Source organism: Varroa destructor, unplaced genomic scaffold (genome assembly GCF_002443255.2).
Source record: "Varroa destructor unplaced genomic scaffold, Vdes_3.0 BEIS01000005.1, whole genome shotgun sequence".
In the NCBI taxonomy this organism is placed as follows: domain Eukaryota; kingdom Metazoa; phylum Arthropoda; class Arachnida; order Mesostigmata; family Varroidae; genus Varroa; species Varroa destructor.
In genome coordinates this window covers 7081427-7106012 of record NW_019211458.1, presented here as the reverse complement: position 1 = coordinate 7106012, position 24586 = coordinate 7081427, and the positions used below count along the sequence as shown (strand labels likewise).

At 47.4% G+C, this 24586-nt stretch overlaps 1 protein-coding gene across 7 annotated transcripts in view; it reads right to left on the bottom strand.

Moving 5' to 3' along the window:
* Positions 1-24469, bottom strand: part of LOC111251122 (uncharacterized) — a 25786-nt gene extending 1317 nt beyond the window's left edge. The window contains exons 1-15 of one of the 7 annotated variants that reach the window (XM_086990630.1): positions 22537-24469; positions 17008-17301; positions 14180-14406; positions 10671-10777; positions 9858-9984; positions 9128-9351; positions 7695-8168; positions 6519-7050; positions 5775-5962; positions 5297-5611; positions 4622-4941; positions 3871-4443; positions 3092-3660; positions 1915-2800; positions 1-1693 (exon numbers count right to left, since the gene is read on the bottom strand). The exon at positions 1-1693 is cut by the window's left edge and continues 1317 nt beyond it. In XM_086990630.1, coding sequence (XP_086846756.1) covers positions 1-1693; positions 1915-2800; positions 3092-3660; positions 3871-4443; positions 4622-4941; positions 5297-5611; positions 5775-5962; positions 6519-7050; positions 7695-8168; positions 9128-9351; positions 9858-9984; positions 10671-10777; positions 14180-14406; positions 17008-17148 — 6376 coding nt within the window. In that variant the 5' untranslated portion in view covers positions 17149-17301; positions 22537-24469. The other 6 variants (XM_086990629.1, XM_022807427.2, XM_086990628.1 and 3 more) reach the window with 6 other exon arrangements.
* Between the last annotated feature and the right edge of the window lie 117 nt (positions 24470-24586).

The window sequence follows — 24586 nt, the reverse complement described above, 5'->3', positions numbered from 1 at the left end:
TCATCTTGCGTGGCGTGGAGGAACCCGACCGAGAGTCGCACGAGTCACCATTGGATAGCGAACCTCTGGTGATTTTCGATCGTTTCACTGGCGGCTCGTCCTGTGACGTTCGCAGTGACGAACTGCGACGCACAATTGATCCATAAATAGACGAGCTGCTCACTTCGCGCTCCATGCGTCGCCGGTCAGCACAAACATCATCGAGCAGATGATTTACGGTGGAAAAAACATCCGGCTCAATGTATTCGACTAGAAGATCAGGTGAATCATCGATCAGCTCAGGGATGCTGTCAGGGAAGAAACGAGTTGCATCGAGCGGACCACGGTCTTCAAACAGTATCTCGCCATCTTCTAACTTAATCCTCAAGTCATCATAGTGCAAAAACGCTTGAGGTTTATGAATCTTCGAGGCAACAAAGTGCGTTTTGACGTGCTCACGCAGCGTAGTCGGATTGCTGACCGTGAATGGACAGTGGGCACACGTCAGCGTCTGCTGAGTCAAAAGATGATGACGTTTCATATGGTGCTGCATGCCGTCCTTACGAGAGTGCGTATAAGGGCAAGCGGTGCAGGCAAACATCTTTCGTTCTTCCTCCAACTGCTCCGGTTCAAGGGTCTTCATGACCGACTCGAGAGTCAGTGGCGCCGCATCCTCGACTAACGTCTGAGGCACCGACGCGTTTCGGAAAAGTGTCGACATGGATAACTGTGAGTTAGCGTCCAGCGTGTCCTCGCAACCTAGATTGGCCGTGACGAATTCAGCTTCATCAGATTGTCGATGCAGCACACGATGCCGACTAATAATATCGCTCTTGTTTGTAGCGAAATCACAATGTTCACAGCGGTAGCGTTCACCACTGCCATGCCTCAGCAGATGCCCTTCAAAGAAGTTCTGCTTAGTAAACGTTGCTGGGCATTTAGGGCACTGCTTAATGGATGGCTTTGAGATGTGATGCCTTGCGTAATGAAGCTGAGCATGGGCTGCCATGTTGCCTGATTCGTCAATCGAGTACGTGCACACGTGGCATTTGAGTCGACGGGCTGGGCTTCGGTGCAAATTGGCGTGGAACCGCTGCACGGCCTGGTTAGCAAAGGCGGCCGGACAAGTCGAGCATTTGTATGTAGCATTGGCCATACCTTCAAATACGGCCTTAGACTCGTGAAGTTCGGCCATGAGTAGTGCAACCGAATATTCCTCGCTGGCGTAGTTATTGGACGCATCCTCTGATAGAACGACGTGGAAAGAAGAAGACTGCGATGGAGTTTGCTGTTTCTTCACTGGTGATATCTGATGATGCTGAGACTTTGATTGAACAATTTTATACGTGGTCGAATTGCTACTGCTTTGGCCGGATGAAGCAGATGATGCTGTTGTCTTGTTGGAGTTTTGCATCTCTGAAGCGACACTAGCCGGGCTCGGAAAAGATGTCGGCACATTATCTTTAAGAGTGTGCTTGTGGTCCCCAGCGCCTTCAGTAGGCCGATGGCAGTAGCCTAGCTTCTTTACCATATAGTCCTCTGTATGCACCTGCTCATGTTGAGCGACGAATACATATTTGTTCATGGAATAACTGCATTGTGAGCAATGAAATTTGTCCGAATACCGATGATGATCCAAGTGTCGACTATACTCGGTCGGATTCATGAAGAGGGCTGGACATTCCGGGCACGCAATCCATTTGCGAAGGTTCACCTGTAGAAAAGAAGCGTGGCCCATAACAAGCATTATTACATTGTGTGCTATACCCGATACTGAGGGACACTCACCCCGAAGGCATTGTACGCACTTATCTATACCAAATCCAGGGAAGACGTTATTGCCGTAAGTGATATCTAGCTAGACAAGAACTAGTCTAATTTCTAACCGACATATTTACTATTTTGTAGAAAATCAATGGCCATAATGAAGTGTACCTTGCTCTGGAACGTAATGAGTCCATCGCTCCGCCTCACGTACGGGTCGGCCGCCTTTGGAGCCTTTTTCACCCTAGCAAGGCCGCTAGCCTGGTTAGGGATATGAGCTTTGTGGCTTCTGTGTGGCGTCTCATCATCGCCGGTCAACGTGGCTCCCGACGTCAAGCCATTGTTATTGTTACCATTCTGGCGACTCTGCAAGAGGTTAAATAGTTCCGACTCAACGGCGCTGCAGTTATACTTGATTTTAGCCACTGGCTGCGCCCTCGGTACAGATACGGATGAGGACGCGGCCGGTTTTGGCGTCAATTGTTGCTGTTGGTGTTTTTGCAGCTGCTGTTGGTCTGAGATACGATCGGATGCTGCGGCGGCTACTGTCGGTGTTGATGATGCTGATGTTATTGCGGAGCCTTCGACAGCACCCTCCTCGTCGCTACTACCATCCTCAATCTCTTCGATCATCTCAACGCCAGCGTCGTCCCGGCGTGCGCGCTGCGGTACGTGGATTTTCATGTGATTTCCCAGAACTCCCTGAGAATGGGTCCGATAGCTGCATAAATGGCACGTATAGCGTCCGGAAGCGCTCTTGCCGTGCAGTAATTCGTGGTATCGCACGTTTGCCTTCCGGCGGTTCATGAGCGGACAGAAACGACATTTGTGCATCTTGAGCACTATGCCGTTCTTGACGACGCGGAACGAGCGAATGCGATCGGAAGCGCTCGCCTCTGTGGTGACAGCGATTTCAGCCGGCGGCAGCCAGGACCCCTCGGGGAACTTCTGGTCCGGTGTTCCTTCCTGGTGCACCCTCGCGTGCTGTGTAATCAAATGGGCATGCGTTGCCCAATAACTGCACTTGTCGCATTTAAACTTCGCTTTCGGATTGTATCTGCAACGGGAGGAGCGTGACTTATACGTGTTATTGTGACTACTTGGCTGCGCAGTACTATCAAGCAACGCTTTGAACACCGGGCTCAAATATATGTATAATACATATATCATAGCATCAATGATAGTAATATTAGTTGTTATTTTATTGCATGGATATACACAGCGATCTAAGATGAACGGGATAATAATAATAGTAATAATAACATAACATAGAAGAAAAGTAGCCACCCCTTGTCATAGCAAAATATTGCTTTTGTGGCAAAAGGATACAATTATGTTTGCCACTCACCTATGAAATTGTTTATGGTAAATGAACTGCGAGTTGGCCGTCGTCATATAGGGGCACGAGTCACATTTAAACTTAGGCGCGTTGACCTCGACCGTATCGGCTGCCGAAATTATCGTTTCGGCGTGATGTCCCGATCCCGTGGGGCTAACGTCACCCAGGATATTGTTGAGACTCATACCACTGGACGAGAGATCCTGATCCATACCATTAGTATCTAGCACGCCCTGGGTACCCCTTTTGACATGTTCCGGATGTAGAGCCATATGCCGTTGGATGCTACGCCGCGTCTCCTGCCAGAAGTCGCAGTAAGGGCACTTGTACCGCATCGTATCGGGTCGCGCACGGGCATGGCCCTCGCGGTGCCTCTGCATGTTCGACTTCTGCACCGTGTGGTATGGACAACGGCTGCAGCGAAGCTGGCGAATTAGGCTTACCTCCGAATTTGGTGCGATCGCCAACACCGGGTTCACAATCGATGACGAATCGGCCATCTGGAATACCTCTCCATGCTGACGATAATCCAGCTGCAAGTGAATGTCTTTGAGCGTCACCTGCTCGTCGCGATGGAACTAGAAACGCAGCCAAACGGATAAACACTAGTAAAACAGGATGGCGCAACTGCGACATATGTGCCTATTTGCAACGATAATATTAACTGATAAGCGAAGCTGGATGAGCCAACTAGTCAGCATCACCGTCGTGGTTTACGTACCTAATCATCGACATTTCTGTCATTTGTTACGAATCTCGCATGTCGAGCTAGTCCTTCGATTACCCACCTGTTGCAAGTGAATCCAAGCGGTGTGGTGCCATTTGTTAGCTAGGCCACATTTGCTGCAGATGAACGGCAGGACATCAGCGTGTGCACCGAGATGTCCGAGCATGATATCTTTATGATCGCAGGTGTACTCGCAGTGGCCACATTTCAGCGCGCCGCCCTGCTGCTGCTGTTGCTGCGAGGCGGTAGCAACTGCGGAAGTGGTACTACGCTGCTGCTCCTTCTTCTGCAGCTGCTGAATCATGTAGTTCTGCGAGTCCTCGCGCGCTTTGTTCACGTGCTGCTGTTGCATCTGCTGCTGTAGCGCCGCCACACCCTGGCCGGCCACAAGCTGACCAACGGGTACGGCAGCCAGTTGCGCCTGCACAACCTGCTGCACAACCGCTTGCGCAGCGGCTTGCTGCTGAAGTTGAACTGAACGCTGCTGCTGCTGCTGCTGCTGTTGCTGATGGACTAACGCATTTATCGGTGCCTCGGCTGTTGAACAGTTTGGGTGGACTCGGCCTTGAGAGGCCATTACGCCCGCCTCACCTTGATCATCCGGGGTTTCGATATGCTCACCACTAGCTGGGCCCTGATTAGCAACAAGAATGAATATAGTGAAAAATGGAGTATAAGCCGCCAACCATTACGATACAGAATGAACATTGAAATTCCGAATCCCGATCCACTGGCCCTATGGATAGCACATTTATCGACAACAAAAAGGATCAGAACGGTCGTCATCGCGCGCAAAGCTCCAGAGTGCTTACCTCCCAGCTTACCTCTTTGATGAAGCAGCGATACTTGCTGTAGTCTCTGAGTCCTGCCTCGTTGATGCACACACACTTGGCACCGCGATGCGAGTGGTCTCCTTTCCCCACCCGCGTCCGTATATGTTTGTTGATATCCCAAAGCCAGTTGCTCTTGATACGACAAACTGAACACTCGAAAGGCCGCACGTTCAGGTGCTGCATGTAGTGAATATGGAAGCGGGAAGCGGTTTTGGTCATGAAGTCGCAATATGGACAGAAGTAATGGGCGTTGGCGGGGAGCTTCAGCGCCGGGTTCTGTATATCCTCCTGATTGAAAGCTGCGACCACAACACAAATCAATAGTCATAAGATAACGATAATTAATCAAAAACAGACTGCTATACATATAATTATAAAAAGTTTAGCGAAGCTATTAGGTGTTCCACTGGTTCATATTACGCGCATTAGCTAGTTTATAAAAAGAAGCATTTCATATCAAGGTTATCTGAATGATCTTTTGCTGACAACGAGAAACTCCGCTAGAATATTCCCAAGACGTTGTACGACTCATTGTCTCCAGAGGGATTTCAGAACCAGGCTCAAAATGCTACCAATCCTGATAATTAACTTTGTAGGAGCAATTTTTTTGTAACGGCCCAAATGGAATAGCACAAACGTCCAACATCTACTCACTTCCTCCTCTAACAATGCCATTTTCCTGTGAATGCTTTTGTTGATGATTCTGAAGGTGCGAAGCGTCTGGTCCTCCACTACTGCCGCCACTACCCCCGCCCTGGAGAGTTTTAAAGAGTAACGATTCATTCTTTCCCGCCGTAGAATTGCTTGCCACTTCGGGTGTACTTAAGAGGTTCCTAAGAACACCACCTGTGGCTGGAGGTAACGATAATGATGACACCGTGTCACCCTGATCCATAGGTGGACCCATCGGGGTTGCATCTTGATCGCAAGGTGTCCCATGATGTTTCATCATGTGTTTGCTGAGATCATCTGTCAAATCATAATCAAAATACCAAATCAACAGATACCGAAAAAACTTTCCTTCGAGGGGAAAAGGCGGTTGCAGTATTGGTCCCTCATACTAACAAGATTTAAATAGTTTGTTAAAAACTTCTTTGTATATTTCACATCCGAATAAAGTTTCACCACTAACTTTTCCAAATTGTCTTGTAAGGGCAAAGTTGACAGGCGAGTGGTTTGTGGAGGTGCTCGTGTTTCTGATACTCTTGCTTAACACGAGTCGAATAGGCGCAATATCGGCACTTGAAGATGGTGCCCGAACGAGGGGCCGGTGGTTTACTTGGAACCACGTTAACATCCCCGTTTGATGTCCCGCCACCCCTGTCAAATAGACACGATTGTAACTTAATTTTCATCAGTGCACTTACTTCTAATATGCTACTACTTAGGTGATTCAATAGAACAGCTAATGGTTTGCATGCTTATTTAGTCATCATGTGCGATCAGACTACCGATAAGCAGAGCCAGAGTGAAATGCGTCATGGTTCCATTGAGTAATGAATGCTTAACAGTTCAACGAATCATTTCTGTTGTTAAATATATCCTACCCACTTATTTAGCCAATTTCATGTACTCCCATGCAATTTTTTTAGCGTGGCACACTGACGTCTATTTTTCAATATATAACATATTACGGTATCCAGCACCGCTGTGAATTCGCCCTATGCTTTTACATCGACGCGTACAAAGAAACAATGACGCCGACAACAGTAACGAGTGTAGTGAAAAGAAATGTCTTCGATGATAACACTACTCTTGCTATTATTAATCCTAGGATTATCATTATACATTTCGTATGCAATAGATAATGTGATTAGTAGTATTAGTGTGCCTGGTAATGCTTAGTTGCAACAACAACAACAACAACAACACATACCCCTCAATGAGATGTTTGAGGGATTTGCCGTTGCCCAGTTCGATGACGACGGGCTGTTTAGACACTTCAAGCGCCCTAGACGCATTATCTTTGTTCTCCCCTCCACCTCCAGAATCTCCACCGGCTACCGGCGTGATGCTCAATCCAAACCTGTTCTGCAGTCTGGCTAGGGTTTCGTCCTGGCCTGTGGTTGACACCGTTGGCTGGCTCCCAGCCGCATTCTGGGTTGCCGCTGCCCCCTGAATACGCGGGTTGGTCCTGAACATCTGGGCTTGTTCAGCCTCGATCTCATTCATGTGCTCCTTCTTGTTATGCTCAAGAAGGTCAGCCTGATTGAGGAAGCACGCCCCACATAGATCGCACGTGACAGCGTCTCCGTCATCATCCTGGCTGCTGATCTCATCGATCCCAATCGATGAACCTTCCATTTCGCCCGGCATCGAATCGTCCATCTCGCCACCGGGCCCGCACTGCATCATCATCATTTCAGCGTCTTCCTGTTCTTCTACGCAATCGATACCTTCAGGCGAATCTGTAAGGGAAGACGAACGCGCTCCCTGATGGTGATTGCTCATATGAAATTTGAGCGATCCGGCTTGGTTGCTACTGTAGTCGCAACGATCGCAGTGAAGATCACCGTTCAATGCTGTAACACCAATGAAGTAAAAAGAACACAAATAGAATCAACCAATAATGGATTTGGAAGCGGTCATCGAAGTCTTTTGTGAGATCTTGTTCTCATGTTTGGACCCTCTCGCTCTCTAATCCCACTGGTAAGGGTAACGGCTTAGCGGGAATGCATTGGTTCAGTGACTCACAAAAATGACTGAGTGTGAGCGAGTGGTAGAGTTGAAAAGTGCTGTTGAAGAAGGCATAAAGAAACGTCATTTATCACTATTGAGTTAGTCTCAAACGATGTGATCCCTATTCCAGTCAAAGCCAAATGCTAGCAAAATAGGTTTAATTAACTGAATGCTTAGAATTAAATGACGACGAAGCGGTATCGTCTGCAAATTGAAACCAAAGCACAGATCTCAAAAGCCTAAAGACGTCTACACAAACCAGAAACGTGTCTCGCACTCCATGAGCTTAAATAGATACCTGTATTTAGAAAACATATTTCTGCTAGCGAATGCATGTTATCACTGATCATGATCCTCGCCAGCGGCTACTTACGGTTGTGATATTTCACATGACGATCGAGGCTCCAGCGGTAACTTGAGGTAAAGTCACACTTGTCGCACTTGGTCTTCCGCTCCGACTTGTCTATAGTGGACTCTCCGGGTGAAGTACTATTATTGTGCGTTTGTTGTTCGTCGTGTGACTTAACGTGCTGCCTATATTTGGCAACGTCTCGGCAAGCGAATCCGCATAGATCGCATCTAAACTGTAGTTGTGGCTGCTGCTGGCAGTTGGCTTCAAGGCCGTGTGAGGTGCGTTCGTGGTCTTCAACAATTTTTTTGTTGCGCGCCTTGAAAGCGCATTCTCGGCAGGTATACCACTGATTAAGGCTACTCGACGGGCTTGCTGGCGGTCGACGAAGTTCCTTTTCTTCTGCTGGGCCCGACTCGGCATCCGATACTGAAATCGGTAGGCGAACGGTTTTAACGAGAGCACGGGCGAGCTGCACGTTTCCGTTGCCACTTTTTTCTGCAATTCCATATTATGTGTTCTTTAATTAGGCTGGACAACGAGGCTCTTTATGCTGCCTGGTCGCGTAACGTAAAATTTCAGCTCACTTTTTTTTTAAATATTTTTTTCTGAGTAAAAATCGTAACCTTCTTTGGCCACCCTTTTAAAATTAACCATTAGCGGTATTTCATTGTTAGAATAAGCAGATACACTTAGGGGTAAACAAATGCTCGAATATCGTCAAGAATATGTAAACCTCTTTGAGAATATATCTAGGATAATGCCTAAGCCAGCTAAAGCTAAATATGATAATTTCTGTAAGCGCCCGGAAAAACCACGAGATAATCAGACCTTAAGAACAATTGACAACTTTATGAGGTACTAATATGGCTTTTGAATAGCTCATGATTGGGAAGCGGTTTCGCTATCAGTTGAACATTAACCTTTTTTTTCAACTGTTTTAGGAACAATTTTCAAACACTTGCTTTCCTACAGGGTCTAGCCGAAATGACGCTGGACTTCACTGGGTTCCTCCTATAGGCCAACAGAACGGCATGGCAATCATATGGCATAGTAATCATTTGTCGATGCTAAAATTTGAGCCAGCACCACGCCACCTCAATTGAGGTTACTCTTTCACTTCGTACTCGGGGTCACAATCGCCAGATGAATTATGACTGACCTCGCCCCTTTTTCTTCGACGCTAGTCTTGCGTGGGGTAGAGGAACCCAAACGGAAATTGCACGAGCCACTCTTGAATCGCGAGCACTGGCAATTTTTTGGTGATTGGAACATCAACTTACAATATATTCATTGTCAAGTAGTAAAACTAAAACAACTCTCGTAATAAATCTCCTTCAACTTGTATTTCGATGCCCTGAACGGGTTGACTCTTTTTGATTCAACATTACATCACAGACAGCAAGAATGGGCAAACCAATAGATTAATTTGTTGTTATTGTTATAACTGCACAAACCAAGGTACTGCGCGATAATATTGCTTTCTTTTTCAAGTTGAGCTGCTTCGTGGGTGTCTTGAGCGACTTTTTTAATCACTTCTCTAACATCCTCTGCTGTAAGCCCTGGCTCAATGCCCACGTGGCAGCTTGCACAATGGCGCTGCAACTTTTGCAATTGTCTCGAAGCGTAGCTACACCATGGGCAATCATAAATGGTGAGGCGGTCGCAGTGAACCTCTTTCCTGCAAATAAAAAATACAACTATCACTTAATGTGGCATTAGGCTTTAATGCGAAAGTCCTATTTGTCGGCAAATCGTTGTCATTCATAGATGAATCGGCCTACGTAGGGCTGGTTCGCAAGAAGAACGAAAGCTATCAGAACGGGGGCTCTGAGTGCCGCATAAGTCTTCTCTGTCCTGCTATCGATACACCCAACATGTGTAAGCTGCTAGGCTCTAACTGGTCGCTGTACACGACGTGTCGGAAATCGCTCTCCACTAATCATAATAGGCTGTTTGGCAACGGGACGTTATTTTGCTCGCATAAGTTTCCTGATATAATCGAACAGGCGAAGTATGTATGTGAGGTAGCCATTACTATACAGTTCTTTGATTGTGACCCGACTACTACACGTGCTGTTCACACGCAACTAGAGAGGGTAGACAGAGGACTACAGGCAACAACAATCTTAATCGAACATCGTGTGCATATGATGATCAGTTTGTTGGTGTGTATTTTTTACCCACCGGTGAATGAGGTAGTCGCGCGACTCCTTGGTGACAAAGTCACAGTCCCGGCAGAGATGTGACCTTTGAACGTTGATCCTCCGTTTGGACGATGGTTGGCTGTTCGCCTCTTCGTTATCGAGCTCCTCTGCAAAATCCGGTAGACACCATCGCGACGCAACAGCCCGGTCAACCGTCGTAAGCAGGTTAATTCAGCAGCATGCACAGGTAATCGTCGGTATAAATTATAGCCATTAGCTCGTCAGTGAAAGAGCGAAACTTTGTTCTCAAGACGTCGCCGCTTAACTGGATCAGACATACGATACAGTTACGCAGAAATTGCTCGCACGCACGTTGACCGAGTGACAACGTGCCAGCAAAAGCGTAACGTCCAGATTCAAAAAACTTGTAGTAGAGCACCTCATTGAACTGAATGAGATCGTCAGAAAAAACTCAGGCCTTTTTTTGTTTTCTCTCTGCCTCTTCTTGTCGATTTGATAATTATTGCAATGTCACATTACAGACATACAGATCTGGTTGTGTGAATACACGGTTACTTATCCAGCGTTTTATAGTAATGGTATATTGACGATCGCCGTTACGTTGTCTTGGAAATAGCGATCTCAAGAAGATCTAACATAATAGATATTTGGATCGGTAGACGTTTGACAAACAAAAACAGCAGCAGCAGTAGCAGCAACTATAGAGATGGAGACATGTAATTCTACTAACTCATTTTTCGCTGGAGACTCGTTATTCCAAATGTTTATACTGCAAAAGTAAATTCAAGCGTCTGACTAAAGTAGAGTCAAGAAGTAATTGCTGAGAACTCACTTGTCCCCTCTGTGAACTCCTGCTCTAGGAGGTCCTCGATCGAGTGCTCCTCGCTCCCCTCGTGATCGTCGTCTTCATCGACTTCGAGATACGCTCCAACCTCAAATCTGCAACGCAACGAGAACGCGTAAATGGCAAAGTTCGAGTGCAGCGACTGGTCTTTTTATCTACTCGCATAGACGATTAGTACCGCTAAACGACAGCATCACCATCAGTATAACGGCCAAAGGTGATAGCAAAAATGACGATGGTAATGACGACGACGAGGACGATGATGATGATGATGCTGATGATGACGACGACGACGACGGCGGTGACGACGTAGAGAACATTAGGTGGGACAGAAATGTTATTTCGATCTGATCAGCAACATCTGCTGCTTTGTGCTGCTACCGCAAAAGCACGTCTAGCAACGCCCCAATCCACTACTGATACCGTACTAGCACCGTCGTCACCACTAACGTTCCCGGCCGTAGGAGCGATTCGTGTCTATCGACCAGTCGACTCAAGGGAGACCCATCGGGCACGCTGCTGAATGATAGTTGGCGAACAGACGGGGCGTCCGTCACAAAGTCGCTGCAACGGCCACCGCCGTCGCCACTAACACTCCTCGCTCGTCGTTCTGCGACTGAGCAAGCAAGCAAGCAAGCAAGCCAGCAAGTGAGTGCGCTTCGGCGCTCCGTTGACGCTCCGTTCGGCCTTGGCGAATGAGATGGACCGACTGACGGAACAGCAACCGCTGCCATCCGTCCAACAGCAGCAGTTAATACTACACGGCCAGCATTATGGGCAGGCGAAGAAGCAGCCCGTCGGCCTCGCTGCGCCGTACTAGCCGTCATCGTAGCCGCTCGCTACTAACGGCGGCGGCGGCGGCGGCAGCAGCAGCAGCAGCAGCAGCAGCGGTGGCGGCGCAACAGGAGTACGTTGGTCGTTGTTAGTTGGCAGACCACTAACACGGCTGCTCTTACTCCCGCAACAGCATCATCGTTGACTACCACGTCGCTGTCGTCAACGTCCTCGCTGATGGCCGCCACAACACCAGCAGGAGCAGCAGCAGCAGCAGCAGCAGCATCAGCATCTCCGCCACGACGATTAAGCAGGCAGCGATACCAGCAGCAGCAGCAGCAACAGCAGTAATCAGTACAGTGACACCGGCGTTACCATACAAACCAAGCTGACTTCTGCAAGCAATAGCTGTCAGCAACAGATAAACGCGTGGCCCAGTAGCATTCTACGTGTAGGCTGCTGACCCCCTTCCTGTATGTGCTGCTGCTGCTGATTGCGTTCGTAGCCCGCGGAGGTGGTCCTGCGCAGAACGGTGGAATCATCGTCAAGGTGCCGTCATCAGCAGCAACAATAACAATACCGAGTCACAACAAGACGATTCCGGCGGATGGAGATTATGGCCACCACCCATGGCTTACTACAAGGCGGATAAATTCAGCACGAACTATATTTCTATATAACAGCTGTATCACTTATAGCGGTTCATAGGCGATCGTATTCATTTGATAGACGTCATTTTACTGGTAAAAATTTAATCTCCACAAATAACATTTTACTGATATTGTACTAAAGGGGAGATGTACATGGGGTAAGCAGATCTCCTAAAAAGCACATCTATGCACATATGGGCCTCTAGAAATTACTATGTTGTATAGCCTCGCAATTAAGCAGAAAATATAGCGCCTACAGAGTGCAGTAGGTAGAGTAGGGGGTTACTAACGCCGCTGATCTCAGGAAAGACTAAAGTTCACATGGATAGAATAGGTTGATCAAAGGTCAAAAGTAGCAAGCCTTTATTCGGCTAAGGCTAACTGCAACAAGTTCAGTCAGAATCTACTACGGTGTTTTGATAAACGGCGACGGCAAACAATTTAAGCACACGTTGCGTTATAACAATTTTTCAGCGCTCGCAAACCTGGTTGTGTCGTCGAGATGCACTGTGAGCCCGTAAGTTACGGCGTAAATTCTGACTCGCATGAATACAATCAAAGACGATGGCTTGTTTCTCTTGAAGGAATACTATGAATTGCGGAAACTCTTTCCTCTTTAGCACGAAAAATACAAAAGCATTAATGTACAAGGGATACAAGAATACTCAAACATCCGGTTCTTGTGAACATGCATAGCGGGATGTTTGGTCTATCTTAATTTGATATTCTATCCATGTATCGAAATAACGTGGTCAGGATGAAGAATGAACTTATTATTAATTTGCCGTCGTGACGGCCCGCGGAACGAGGCCGTTCGCATATTGATAATAATAATAATAACAGTAATCATAATAATCATCATCATCGTCATAAGAAATAATATAAGCCTAGTATGTACGTCGTCTCCGATAGGCGTCACTTGCCGATTTGATCGAGGAAGACCAAGACCAGCAGGGTAGCGATGGAAACAAGAACCAGCGTAGAGCCAGCCAGCTTTTGTTTGGGCCAATCCAGTAAGAGTCCTCTACTGAACATCTCCAAGAACGTCAACAACAGTCGTTGAAGATACTACGAGTCAAGTAAAGGACACGAGGCAGTCAATTCATGTGGCCGTGAATAAATGCAGTGGGCCCTTGTATATATCTCCCTATAAAACCGCAAAAGGACTGGATTCAGACGCTGGTTGAGATAAGGGTTTTCACGTTTAGATGAAATAATTGTATCGCGAATCTTTAATAACCCTTGTTATTATTGATGTTAACCACTCCTATAGATAAATGTTGTCTTCTAACTAGCTTCTTCTTTCAGCCTGTCTCTTTCGACCCTGCGACATTCATTCGCAGTTGTGTCAAAACTGTGTCAGACGTTTTGGCGGCAAATTTGACATCGTAAATATATGATGATATATTTGACAGTAATATCGTATCCAAGTATGTACCTATCAATACCTAGACTGAACTAAATCATTATATAGATAGAAATAGTAAGAAGGATTCAACAAACACTTTGAGCCACACGTCAGATACAGACTCATTTCTGTGTGAATCTGGTGTATCATGCAGGTGTGCGCCGAAATACTTTGTTAGGGTAGTACAACGATGTAAAAAAAAAAATAAGATAGTAAGCATCGCACGAAAATAGATAAACCTGTTGTATATTATATAATACGATCGTGCAAAAACGATGTGCCGAAATCAGGAAACCACTCGGACCAAATTGGAACAGATACATTCGAGACCCAAAAAAACTCAAGCAAATCGCGGACACAATAAAGGCCACCTCTGTAGACCCATTCCCCACAGAGTAGAGGTCATTACACCATTGCGCCTGGGAAGCTGCGCGAGGTCGGCCGAAATTTCATGCGCAGTTAACGGAAAACAAAGTCAAACAAAAGTGGAAAAAGTATCAGAAATATTAGGCTCGTTGCATTCGTTGATTGGTTCCGCTGGGAGCAACGGCAGCAGCAGCAGCAGCAGCAGCAGCAGCAGTGGCAGGAGCAGCGCAGTTAACACGCGAGCTGAATTGGGTCGGATTATAATGGGTGCGTTTCCTTTTTGTTCTGTAGCAGCACACCTGTTTTCCCGCCGGCGAAGGCCCGCTGGCGTAGAAGTTGAAGTTGAAGTCTCCTGCTGTGATAACGGCTTGGAGACTTTTTCGAGGACCTCGTCGAGCAGTTCGGGATGCTCCTGGCGAGTGTGGTCGACGAGCGAATCCTTGGTCGGGAACTTCGTACCGCATGGCTCACAGAGGTTGATGCTCTGTAACCCGTGCAATGTTCGTTTATGCCGCCAGAAGTTGGCCTGCAGATACGGGTGGGTTAGTCGTAAACTCCTCCAGATTAATGAATTTTCTAGGAACATGCAATGTTTCTGTTAGTAACTTGTTTAATCGGCACTGTAAGATACGCAGAAAATTACGCAGGAAACAGAAGTGAGTATTGTCTGTAGCTGTAGTCGATGTGTATTCGGAGGTTGCGCGCTTCTTCAATGAAATACATGTCAACAATAAATATGTCAAAAAAAATCAAGTTAAACAGTATGTATATCCATCGTTTTGTCGTGTACTTGTACTTTAAATCCGATTCAGTTCCTTTTTTCGGAGTCAGCTGTACTCTTGTAGATTTCTGGCAGAAAGGTAGCTATCCCATGCTAACGGTTACTACCCGTTACTCTGAGACGTAAACATGAAACGTCGATATTATTTATATCTGTACGATTGTTGTACGTGGTTGTTAGGAGGTGGTTTTGCCATAGCGGTTCCATAGTGATTCAGTACATCTTCTTCTCGTTGCCTTAGGATACGCGCCGACACAGCACCCAGTAAGTCATGATACTCATTCTGGGTCAATATGTAAAAGTTTTTCTGCCTTGTCATACGTCGTCTACCTGACATTCCGTCTGTCTGCTGCTTCTCTCCGCCTGGAGGCTCTTGAGTGCTTGAGCTTAAGAGGACCTGTTCACGTTCACTGTCGCAACGAAAGCACGTAAGAACTCTGCTGCTGCTGCTTAGTTGTATGCATCGACTAGCAGGCCACTGGCATTAGCACCGGGATGGAGCAAAAGCCACTGTCCGTGGGTGTCGACCAAGCAATGGGATGGCCTCGTTGCAGGCCTGCCTGTCTGCTTGGTTGGCCAGAGGGAGCGAGAGGCCGAGGAAATGGGGAGAAGACAAGTAATGTCAAACACAGACACACCCACGGCTGCAACCCCTAACACCACCACGTCAACCATTCCTCCGTTTCCTGAAACGGCGTACGATACCGAACCGCTGAGACACTACATTCGGCATGCGTGGCTTCCTCTACTGTCAATGTATGGCACGCCGGTATTTCCGCCAGAGGCTGGGCTGGCAAAGCTGTGGTGACAGGCGCAGTGTTGCCCCAGGTCTGCTGCTCTGTGGGTTCTCCGCACCATGACACCTAGAGCTTCTTTGCGCTTTGGCACACGTTAGCGCCCCCATATTGAACGCTTCAACAACAATCGAATTACGGCGTAAGCCAGGACCCATGGACGCAAAAGACCATCCCGTACGTCGTTTCCACAGAAGGAGCCTGTTGTCGCCATTGCATTGGTCGTGGCAGCCTCACGGCTTCTATTTAACCGCGCTCTTTCGAACAGTGGCCTTTGGGCCGCCTATTGCATTACCGTTCCTTCTATATATAACCGCTGTTTTCACTCCTATTCGTTTCCAGCGTTGTCAGGCGAACCTTACTCTTTCCGTCTGTTCGCCTCGCATCGCTTCGTCACGTCCCGTCGTTCCAGCTCCGAGTTCGAGATGAAGAGGTACAGGGTTATCGCCAACAGTGTTCAGCAGGAACGGTTGCACCATCGGCTCGTTGGCTGGTTCATTTGACGACGACACATCGCTTAAGAAGGCTACAGTCTCCCTTCTGCTGCTGATAAGATGATTTGCTGCTTATTATGTAAGTTCGCAACAATAACGTGGCATCATCCTCTATCGGTACGGCCTAGTCCAACTTCCTATCGACTTTACAGAGAGTGTATATATGCAACTTTCACAATTGAGAAATGCTGACAGCTACGAAAATTCGTTACTGGTTGTACGTTTATCCCGAAATTTTACTAGCCATTGTTTTGCGAGACCAACTATCGAATAATAAAACACGTGTTCCAAATATATTCAAAATGTCAATAAGGGTGTGGATTTAGAATCGGGAATTTTTTTATTCGGAAAAACGTTGAATTCGCGCAATCGATTTTTACTCATTAAGGCTCGACATCCCTAAGAACACAGCCCCATAATTTTCATTGTCAAATAATTCCAGTTGTTAAAAGTGAAACATAGTAAACGAATGACCCTTTCGTACAAGTGTTGTGAAACTCCTTAGTCTTCCCTTTATTTGACACACTAATAAAATAACCTCCTTCTTTGACAAAATTTCAGTTAGGAATCACGTATGACGCGATTAATACACTGTCCTGTGAGTTAGGTTTCCTAAGGCACAGCGTTTTATATATCGGGGTGCTTTTTATGGTACGCAAATTTTTTGCCTGATATAATGTGAAAGCGTTCCCTAAACGTGACTCTTTCTATGAATCAGAAAAGAAGTTGACCTTCTTAAACTTTTCATTAGATAGGCTAGTTCAAATTTGATTTGAGCACGCCAAAGCATGTATACTACCAAAATGTGTTCTACCTGTAAAACATAACGTCACAAAGCAGACTTTTCTAGGAGCTAGAGTAGGCTTAGAACCATTAGAACTATAGTCCAATGTCTATTCAGCTCTTGTTCCTGCTCAGCTATGTGTTTATGTGCATTCATTCCAGCGTGAAAGACAGGTGTATTTGCAACCTTCTACGACTTATAAAGGGTCTGTATCTTTGATATACTACTATAAATTCGATTTTTGTACGTTCTTCTTCAGCTGTAATAATAATACCTGGTACTTGGTGATAAAGTCGCAGTGGTCGCACTTGAAGGCGTTGTCCGTGTGCTCACGAGCCACGTGCGTGGCGAGGGCCTTTCGGTTGGTGGCCTGGTGGCCGCACTCCTGGCAGCGGTAATGGCTCAGAGGGTACATGCCAGCCCCAGCCTCAGAGCCCCCTTCTTCTGCTTGTCTTTGTTGTTCTTCTGCCCAGACAGCCAAGCCACAGCCTCGTCACCTCGCCACAGCCTCTCAACTTTGACGACACCTTCGGCGGTCACCAACCAGTTTTCCTTTCGAGCGGCAGACCTTAACAACAATAACACTCGCTATTAAACAACAACAACAACATTACCACTAACAACAGCAACGGCAGCAGCAGCAGCAACAACAAACTCCGAGAAGTCGCATTTAACGCTACAATGTAAACATCAACAAGAGGGGCTATTCATATTTAGGCAAAAGTGGTAACTAGTACAATGTCTAGAAAGATGTCACAAAAATGCCATTTTGTTTATTGTTGGCAGTATGTACCCGATTTAAGCTTGAAAACATGCAGTTCAAATCACACTTAGTTAACTATTAGTGCGCAAAAAAGTGAGCCAGTATCCACCGTGAGACGCATTATAAATTAGGTCACTATATACACACGGCCGCACATACATACACGCACAATGACAATACAACAACAACGCCGGATTACTGTTAGGACAGAGAGAGCGTTACCCAGAGGAAAAAAGCCTGAGTTAAGTCGAAACCTAGACTGAAGTAGGTTGTTCATCCTCTTGCATTCAAAAAAGGTCGGAGGACGGCCTCTAAGTTGAAGAAGTGCTTATAACAACAACTTGGCTTATCAAAGCCCACGCGCCTCACTATCATATGGTTGCGACGGCTAACACGAGGCCATCAGCAGCAGCCTTGGATCACTGAACACCTCACCCTCGCCGATCGCCGCTACCGCCATCGTCGACGCCCGAGGCCCTCTTCATGTCAGCACAGCGGATTTCATATCAGTTGCCCCCTGCCAGTTCTATACCGAATAATCGGGGCTGACGCGGCGAAGGCATTCGGCGTTTATCAAAAGCCTGTTGACTGGCCCAGCCAGGGCAGCATCACTACGTCGCCAGGGCAAACGTGCCATGGCGACGAACGAGAAATACCGACAAGCGCTCGTGGAACCCAACCGAAACAGCACAACAGTGTACTCACTCCCTACGCGAGCACCCAATTTTGTTGTTAGCTGATGTGTACCACAGCACAGCAGTGAGCCATCTAAATATCTATGCATTATAGATTAGCACTGAAGATGGTAGACTTCGAATTAGGCCAAAATCTGAGGTACGGCCTTTAGCGTGGTGGGCTAAACACGACAGACAAATCGACCAATTTATTTAGCGTAACATAGTAGTCACAGAGAGTGCGCCCCACGTATGCATTGCGCTCATGTATGCCGTTGAGCGCATCGAGCATCATTGTGCCTGTCTGCCTGTACCATATGAGCAATGTTCTCAGTGTTGTTGCCTATTTGCCTACCCACCTTCCTGGCCGGTTGACGGTTCAATAGCTGAGAGAAGAGGGCCGCCAGCGTGCACACGCGCCATTGTTGGCCACAGTGGCCGATGGCCGAGGTCTCAGTGGTGTTGTTTAGCATTGTCGTTGTTGCAGCTCTAGCAACAGTTCTGCCTCACCACTATCAAGCAAAAGAACTGCTGCAACAGCAGTGAAATGAGAGGTGGAGCCCGTCGTCGATCGAACGTGAGTCACGTCGCCGACGTCGTGTGCTGTCAACTGTCGACACAGAAAACGAGACAGAGCGAGGGGTTCTGCTGGCAAGAGGGCGAACAAACAAGATGGCAATCAACATTTTGAGTTTGAAATAAAACTCTACTGGGACTTAGGAAAGAAATCGGGCATACGCACAAGACATTAAAATTCCCCATCCACATAAAAACGGTGTCTTTCTAACTAACAAATAAATAAGGCATTGACAGAGTCAACTCGCTGTTATGCAAACAACAGACGTATGGATTCCAAAGTCGAAATGAAGACTGGAAGACGAATGTCGGCTCAATTGAATTTAGGATTCAGCCTTAAATACTCCTGAATAGAAATATAAACGTATTTAAGTTGTTTCGCCTTCTTTTTTAAATTATTTTGGAAAAACGTACATTTCGTCAGAGGCTCCCTTTGTCTTATTGTTCCTGCGGTCGGTCCAGCTACCTTGAACCAATTGAATACAAACTTACCTGCACAAGAAACGCCAATGAAATTTTTGAGAATCATGCAGTAACCATACAAGGGTTACTTTCTAGAAGAAAGCTTTCCTAAGAGACAAGTGAGCATCTGAGAGCGTCTTATTTATGAACTTTTTAAACATGGCGTAATCTGGGTAAGTTAGCATAAGATTGGAACAGCCTTTGTTAATGTTTCTTTTTACTTCTTTGCTGCGATTTACTTCAATAAAGCATTTCCTCCACTAGAAGTCCGCTGCAATTTCACTGTAAGTAAGAAAATTTCGTGCTCCAAAAATGAAGTTCTGTCAGGAAACTGCATTTCCGATAACTTCACTGTTTCCGCTAACTTGTCGCCAAAATCGAACAGCTACCGAATGAGCACGGGATATTTTCGCTGTATATAGCAAGAGCTTTGCACCTGAGAGAAATGGGTTGCAAAATTCTGTAAAGCGGAAAATGCATCCGTGCTCCGGTCTGAGGTTACCCAGGGCCGTCTGAGGGCACTTTCGAAGGAAGACTAACCACTATGTGCCGCATTAATGACGCACTGGTAACGCTATAAACCTAAGGGAGATCCTTATCCTCAAAAGACAATGACTTGCGTTCGGTGGGACTGGAATCGCACTAGACATCGGAAAATGTTTTTTAAGAGAATAAGTCGTTAATCACGATCTCCAAACCACGATTGAACAAAAGTACGAAGAAGAGTTACATTTCTCCACGACAAAGTCAGACTGCACATGGCAAAGATTGCAAGAGCTTGAATGGGAGGTTTTTGCGCCCTCGACATCTTTCAAACCTCACGCTTCCTCAGACTACATCCTTTTTTGAACATTGGTAAATCAGTAAATATACGTTTAACAGTGAAGGGGGTGTCAAAACCCGGCTGGACGAATTCTTTAACAGCAAACCTGAAAATGATTAGTGATATGACCTTGACGGATGGAAGAAGGTCATTAAGAATGAAAACGAATATTTAATAAAACAAAGGACGGCTTGAATTTTAGTGAAACGCCGCGTTTTTTGTTAGGTCAAAAACAACCTCTACTCCTATTATGACCTGATACATCGCAGATAGAACGTACAGACGTATCGTAGCGCACGCCGAGCAGATGCAAAATGTATATTACAAAAAAAGATACAAAAGCCTTCCAGAAGGGCGCCAGAAGAGACTACGTTCCGTCTCCTATTTTATTTATGTTTGTTACGCCTAAAAAATAAACAACGAGAAACAATGTCATCCCAGTTCAATCGAAGGTATTGTTTGGTCTTCTAAGAAATGTCGTCATCGGCATAGGAGCCTGATAGGCAAAGACGCTGTTGTTTCATATAATACTATATATAGTGATAGAAAGCAGCTAAACATAACAGATCTCTGGGCTGTGCATCGAGCTCCCGCGGCTAATTTGACAGTCAGCAGCAGTGCCCATGGCGACCCTAGCCGCAGCTAAAGTGGTTCAAGGACGAGTCCAAGTCGATGACTGTAGCGACGTATGGACGAAGAGCTAATGACATCGTCGGTAACCAAACCAGACCACGTTTCTGCGTTTATCGGCAGTCAACTCTCCTCCTTTTCGGTGTTGGCGACATTGAGACGGAGATAAGCAAACGAACAAGCTCGCCATTGATGGCGCCCACTATACCACCGCCACCACCATCACCGCCGCTGCCGTCGCGGGCTGCAGCAACAGTGTATGAACGCGATTACATCAGGAGAAAAGAATCGTGTACTCTTACGTTTGCCTGCTGCAAACTACCGAAAATCCGTTTGCAGATATAACTCTAGCTGGCAACATCAGCGGCTAACGTAAAAGTAGACGTACTATACGTTTGCCTTGTGGGAAATCGCCTAGTTACTGTTCAACTCGTTGTCGCAGTCAAACGAAAAATAATAGTAATCTAAGTGCTACGAAGGGGGCTAGGTAAGCGGCAAAACGGGTTTGTCTTCGAAAAGCAAAAAAAATAACTAGAACTGGATAATGACGACAGGCGCTACAAATATGGTAGAACAGACAATGACTGAAGGCAAATAGGAGGTAGTCATCCTCGTGATAACCACCATTGTTAAAACAATTCCTGGATGCGTGTAACGTGAAGCGCATTCATCCGAGAAGGTTCTTGATCTGGCAGCTATGCTATTTCAGCTCTATTATAATCATCAACGACTCTATTACGATTTACGCCACCGAATTATAAGATGCGACACACGGATCCTGCGATGTCGAGATCATCGCCATTTGCCAGCTACTAATGGAGCATTCGTGGCATCGAAGGCATTGCTAGGCGTTGGATGCGTCCAGGACCTGTGATCGTATCGGCAGGACGCGATGTCTATCAGGACGAGCTTTCTCGTACGTATGTACGAGCAGCCAGTAAATCAGTTGATGGTGGTACGAAATTACTTTTACTTTACGAGAGCACGCATCAACACATTTTACTCTACATTTCCGCTATCGGTCTTTATCAGACCTTTTCGCTCTTCACTTCGGCACTTACAGCGTGCCTCTGTTAGGATCGTTATATTGTTTCTTGGGGCCTCGTTCTGTCTATTTCTACGTGAGGAATGAACACGGTGGATTATAGTAAATACATCCTACCACGTTTCGCACGGGGCATATCGTACGCCAACATCATAAGAAACGCCCTCGGGCTTTTGGAGAAAAGGGTTTAGTACGCCGGAGGACGATACCGTACTGTCACAACACGGTATCGTTGTCTTGTTGGCGCAGGACGACGCATAAGACGACGACTAGTCCTCTCGGCATCAGCTCGATCGATATTAACCTCGGGCGGACGGCGGCCGCTGTCGCCGTGTTTGTTCCTTCAACAATGGCAGCAGCATCGAGAACGACGAGAACGGCTACGTCAAGACCGGCACAACAGCACAGCAACTGTTGAGCGGCGGCAAAAGGCGCTTCTTACTTGTTTCGTGCTCATTTTCCTCTCACTTACCCATCATGGCCACCACTTTTGTCGTAGCAACGTAGTAGCAACAGGGCACGAGTCTGGCACTACACTTTATTATTATTACCATCATACACGGTTAGATAGAGCGTTTCGGCGGTCGTCGTCGACCCCGCTGAAGATTTGACTGATCGAACTGGTCGTTGTTTTTCCACACCGTTATTCATATTAGTTAGCTATTGGATCTTCTCTGTTCTCATTTTTCAATCATTCGTTTCAACATGATCGTATACTGCTCTCACTCACCTGCCTCCGCCAGCCCTCTCTCCCTTCGCTCGCTCGCTCGCACACAGAAATATGAAGGAGCTCGGTGGGCTGCCAGCGGGACAGCAGTTGGTATACTCACCTTTCGATTTACGCGCAGGCTGCTGCTTCCTCGTTCTACAATAGTTGTTCCTTTCTTCCGTCGTCTTCTTACTTCTGTTTCTGCTATTTTACCATCGTCGTCTTGTGAGCAGCACCGATAGTGCGGCAGCAGCAGCACTATTCGAATGGGGTGGGTGGGGGTGTGGAAGGTAAGAAATCTTTATCTGTCTGACTCACTTTGCCTGCCTGTATCTCGACGGTGCCTATGGGCTACTGCCAGTATCATTTTTGTCGGTCGGCTTCATCGTGCCGTCGGCGTCGACGTTCTAGATATGGTTGCACAAATGAAACAGGCCGTCGTTGCAATTGGCCGTTGTTGTTGGCCTGTTATTTCTGTCCTGTTATTTGTTGTGACGGCACCTATCAGAAAGTACTACTACGGGAACCATAAGACGCACAAACCAAGACAGTTACAGACGGTATGGCCGCACTCGCTGTTAGAAGCTTGCTGGTTTATTGTTGACGTCGGCGATTGGAGTCGTCCTCGTCGTTGATACCTGAATTGTCCTTTAGCTGTTCCCGAGCTCGTTGTTGTTCACATCGCCGTCGCCTGGACTGTTCGTCCCCTGGCGTTCTGTCCGTCAGTTCATCGGTCAACGAGCGTTCGAGCGAGCTACCAGCAAGGCACACTCTGCTGCTACTACTGCTGCGCTCGGTCGGTCGATCGGTCGCTCGGTCGGTCAGCCGGTCGCTAGCTAGGTGACTGACTAACAACTGCTTGACGGTAACAGCATAAACTACTACTGCTGCAGCAGCAGCAGCAGCAGCAGCAGCAGCACCACCACCACCACCACCACCACCACACTAAAAAATTGCAGCTCACTCGATTTACCACCAACGCCACCACTATTGAACAGGCAGATATAAGCAGCAGCAGCAGCAGCAGCAGCTGTAACTGCAACGGCGATGATGGCGACGACTAGCGCACAGTGCTAGTGAATGGTTTTGGTGGTGGTGGTGGTGGTGGTGGTGGTGCTGCTGCTGCTGCTGTGCTGCTGGTGACCACTACCGCCGCCACTGCTGTCGTCGTCGTTGTTGTTGTTGTTGTACTTGCTGTAGCAGCAGCAGCAGCTCTCAGTGTCGCTGATGTTGTTTCCAATCGTGATCTGTGTGCGGTCGCGAGTCCGCAACTGAACACTGCCGAACTGCCGCAGAGGAAGAACGAACGCGTGAATAGGCCGCTAACAGCAACCCGTCGCAGCAGCAGCAACATTGGACGTACTATCAATATCGGTATCGGCTGCAGTAGCAGCATCAGCCAGCCTCCGCCTGCTTTCTGCCTGTTCACTTCTCACTGGCACAGTCAGTAGTAGTCACAAGCAGCCAGCGTTAGCCAGCAAACGAGCGAGCGAGACACAGCAGCCGCCGCCGCCGCCGCCAAGGAGGGAGCTTGCTGCCTGCTGCCAGGCCGACAGGCAGACAATCATACATTCGGTGGCGTATCGAGCGCTGTGCGGGTGCCGGCGCGGAGAAGAGCGTCGTAAGGGACCTCGATGGTAGTGCGGTCGTTGTCGACTGCTTTCGGGCCGGGTCGGCTTGCTTTGGCTAGCTCTTGGCGTGGCAGGCGGTTCACACTCAGCGGTGGTGTGGCGGTGCTGGGAGAAAGGAAGGACAGCGCGCAGCCAGCCGAACGAGGAAACCGATGTTGGCCGTTGGCGCAAGGATCCTGCTTCTTGCTTTTAACTGTTGGCTACGACCCGAGCGAATTACTTTGCTGTGCCAGCACAGCAGCGATTAAAACAGCAACGCCGACATCAACGACAGCAGCAGCAGCAGCAGCTTACAGCAGACTCTCTCGCGCGCTTGCTCGTCGTCTTCATCGCCGTTGTCGCCGGGCAGACAAGCAAATAGGGAGGTCACAGCGGTCGGCTGCTACAAAACGAGAGAGAAAGGGGAAGACATCGATCTGATATGGGCGGGTGGTTGTGAGCGAGGGATGTTGGAACACGGCAAGCGCGCGGCAGGACGCCAGCAGCAGTAGGGAGACGGGCAGGCTGCATAAGACGGCATACCACTTATACCACGAAGCT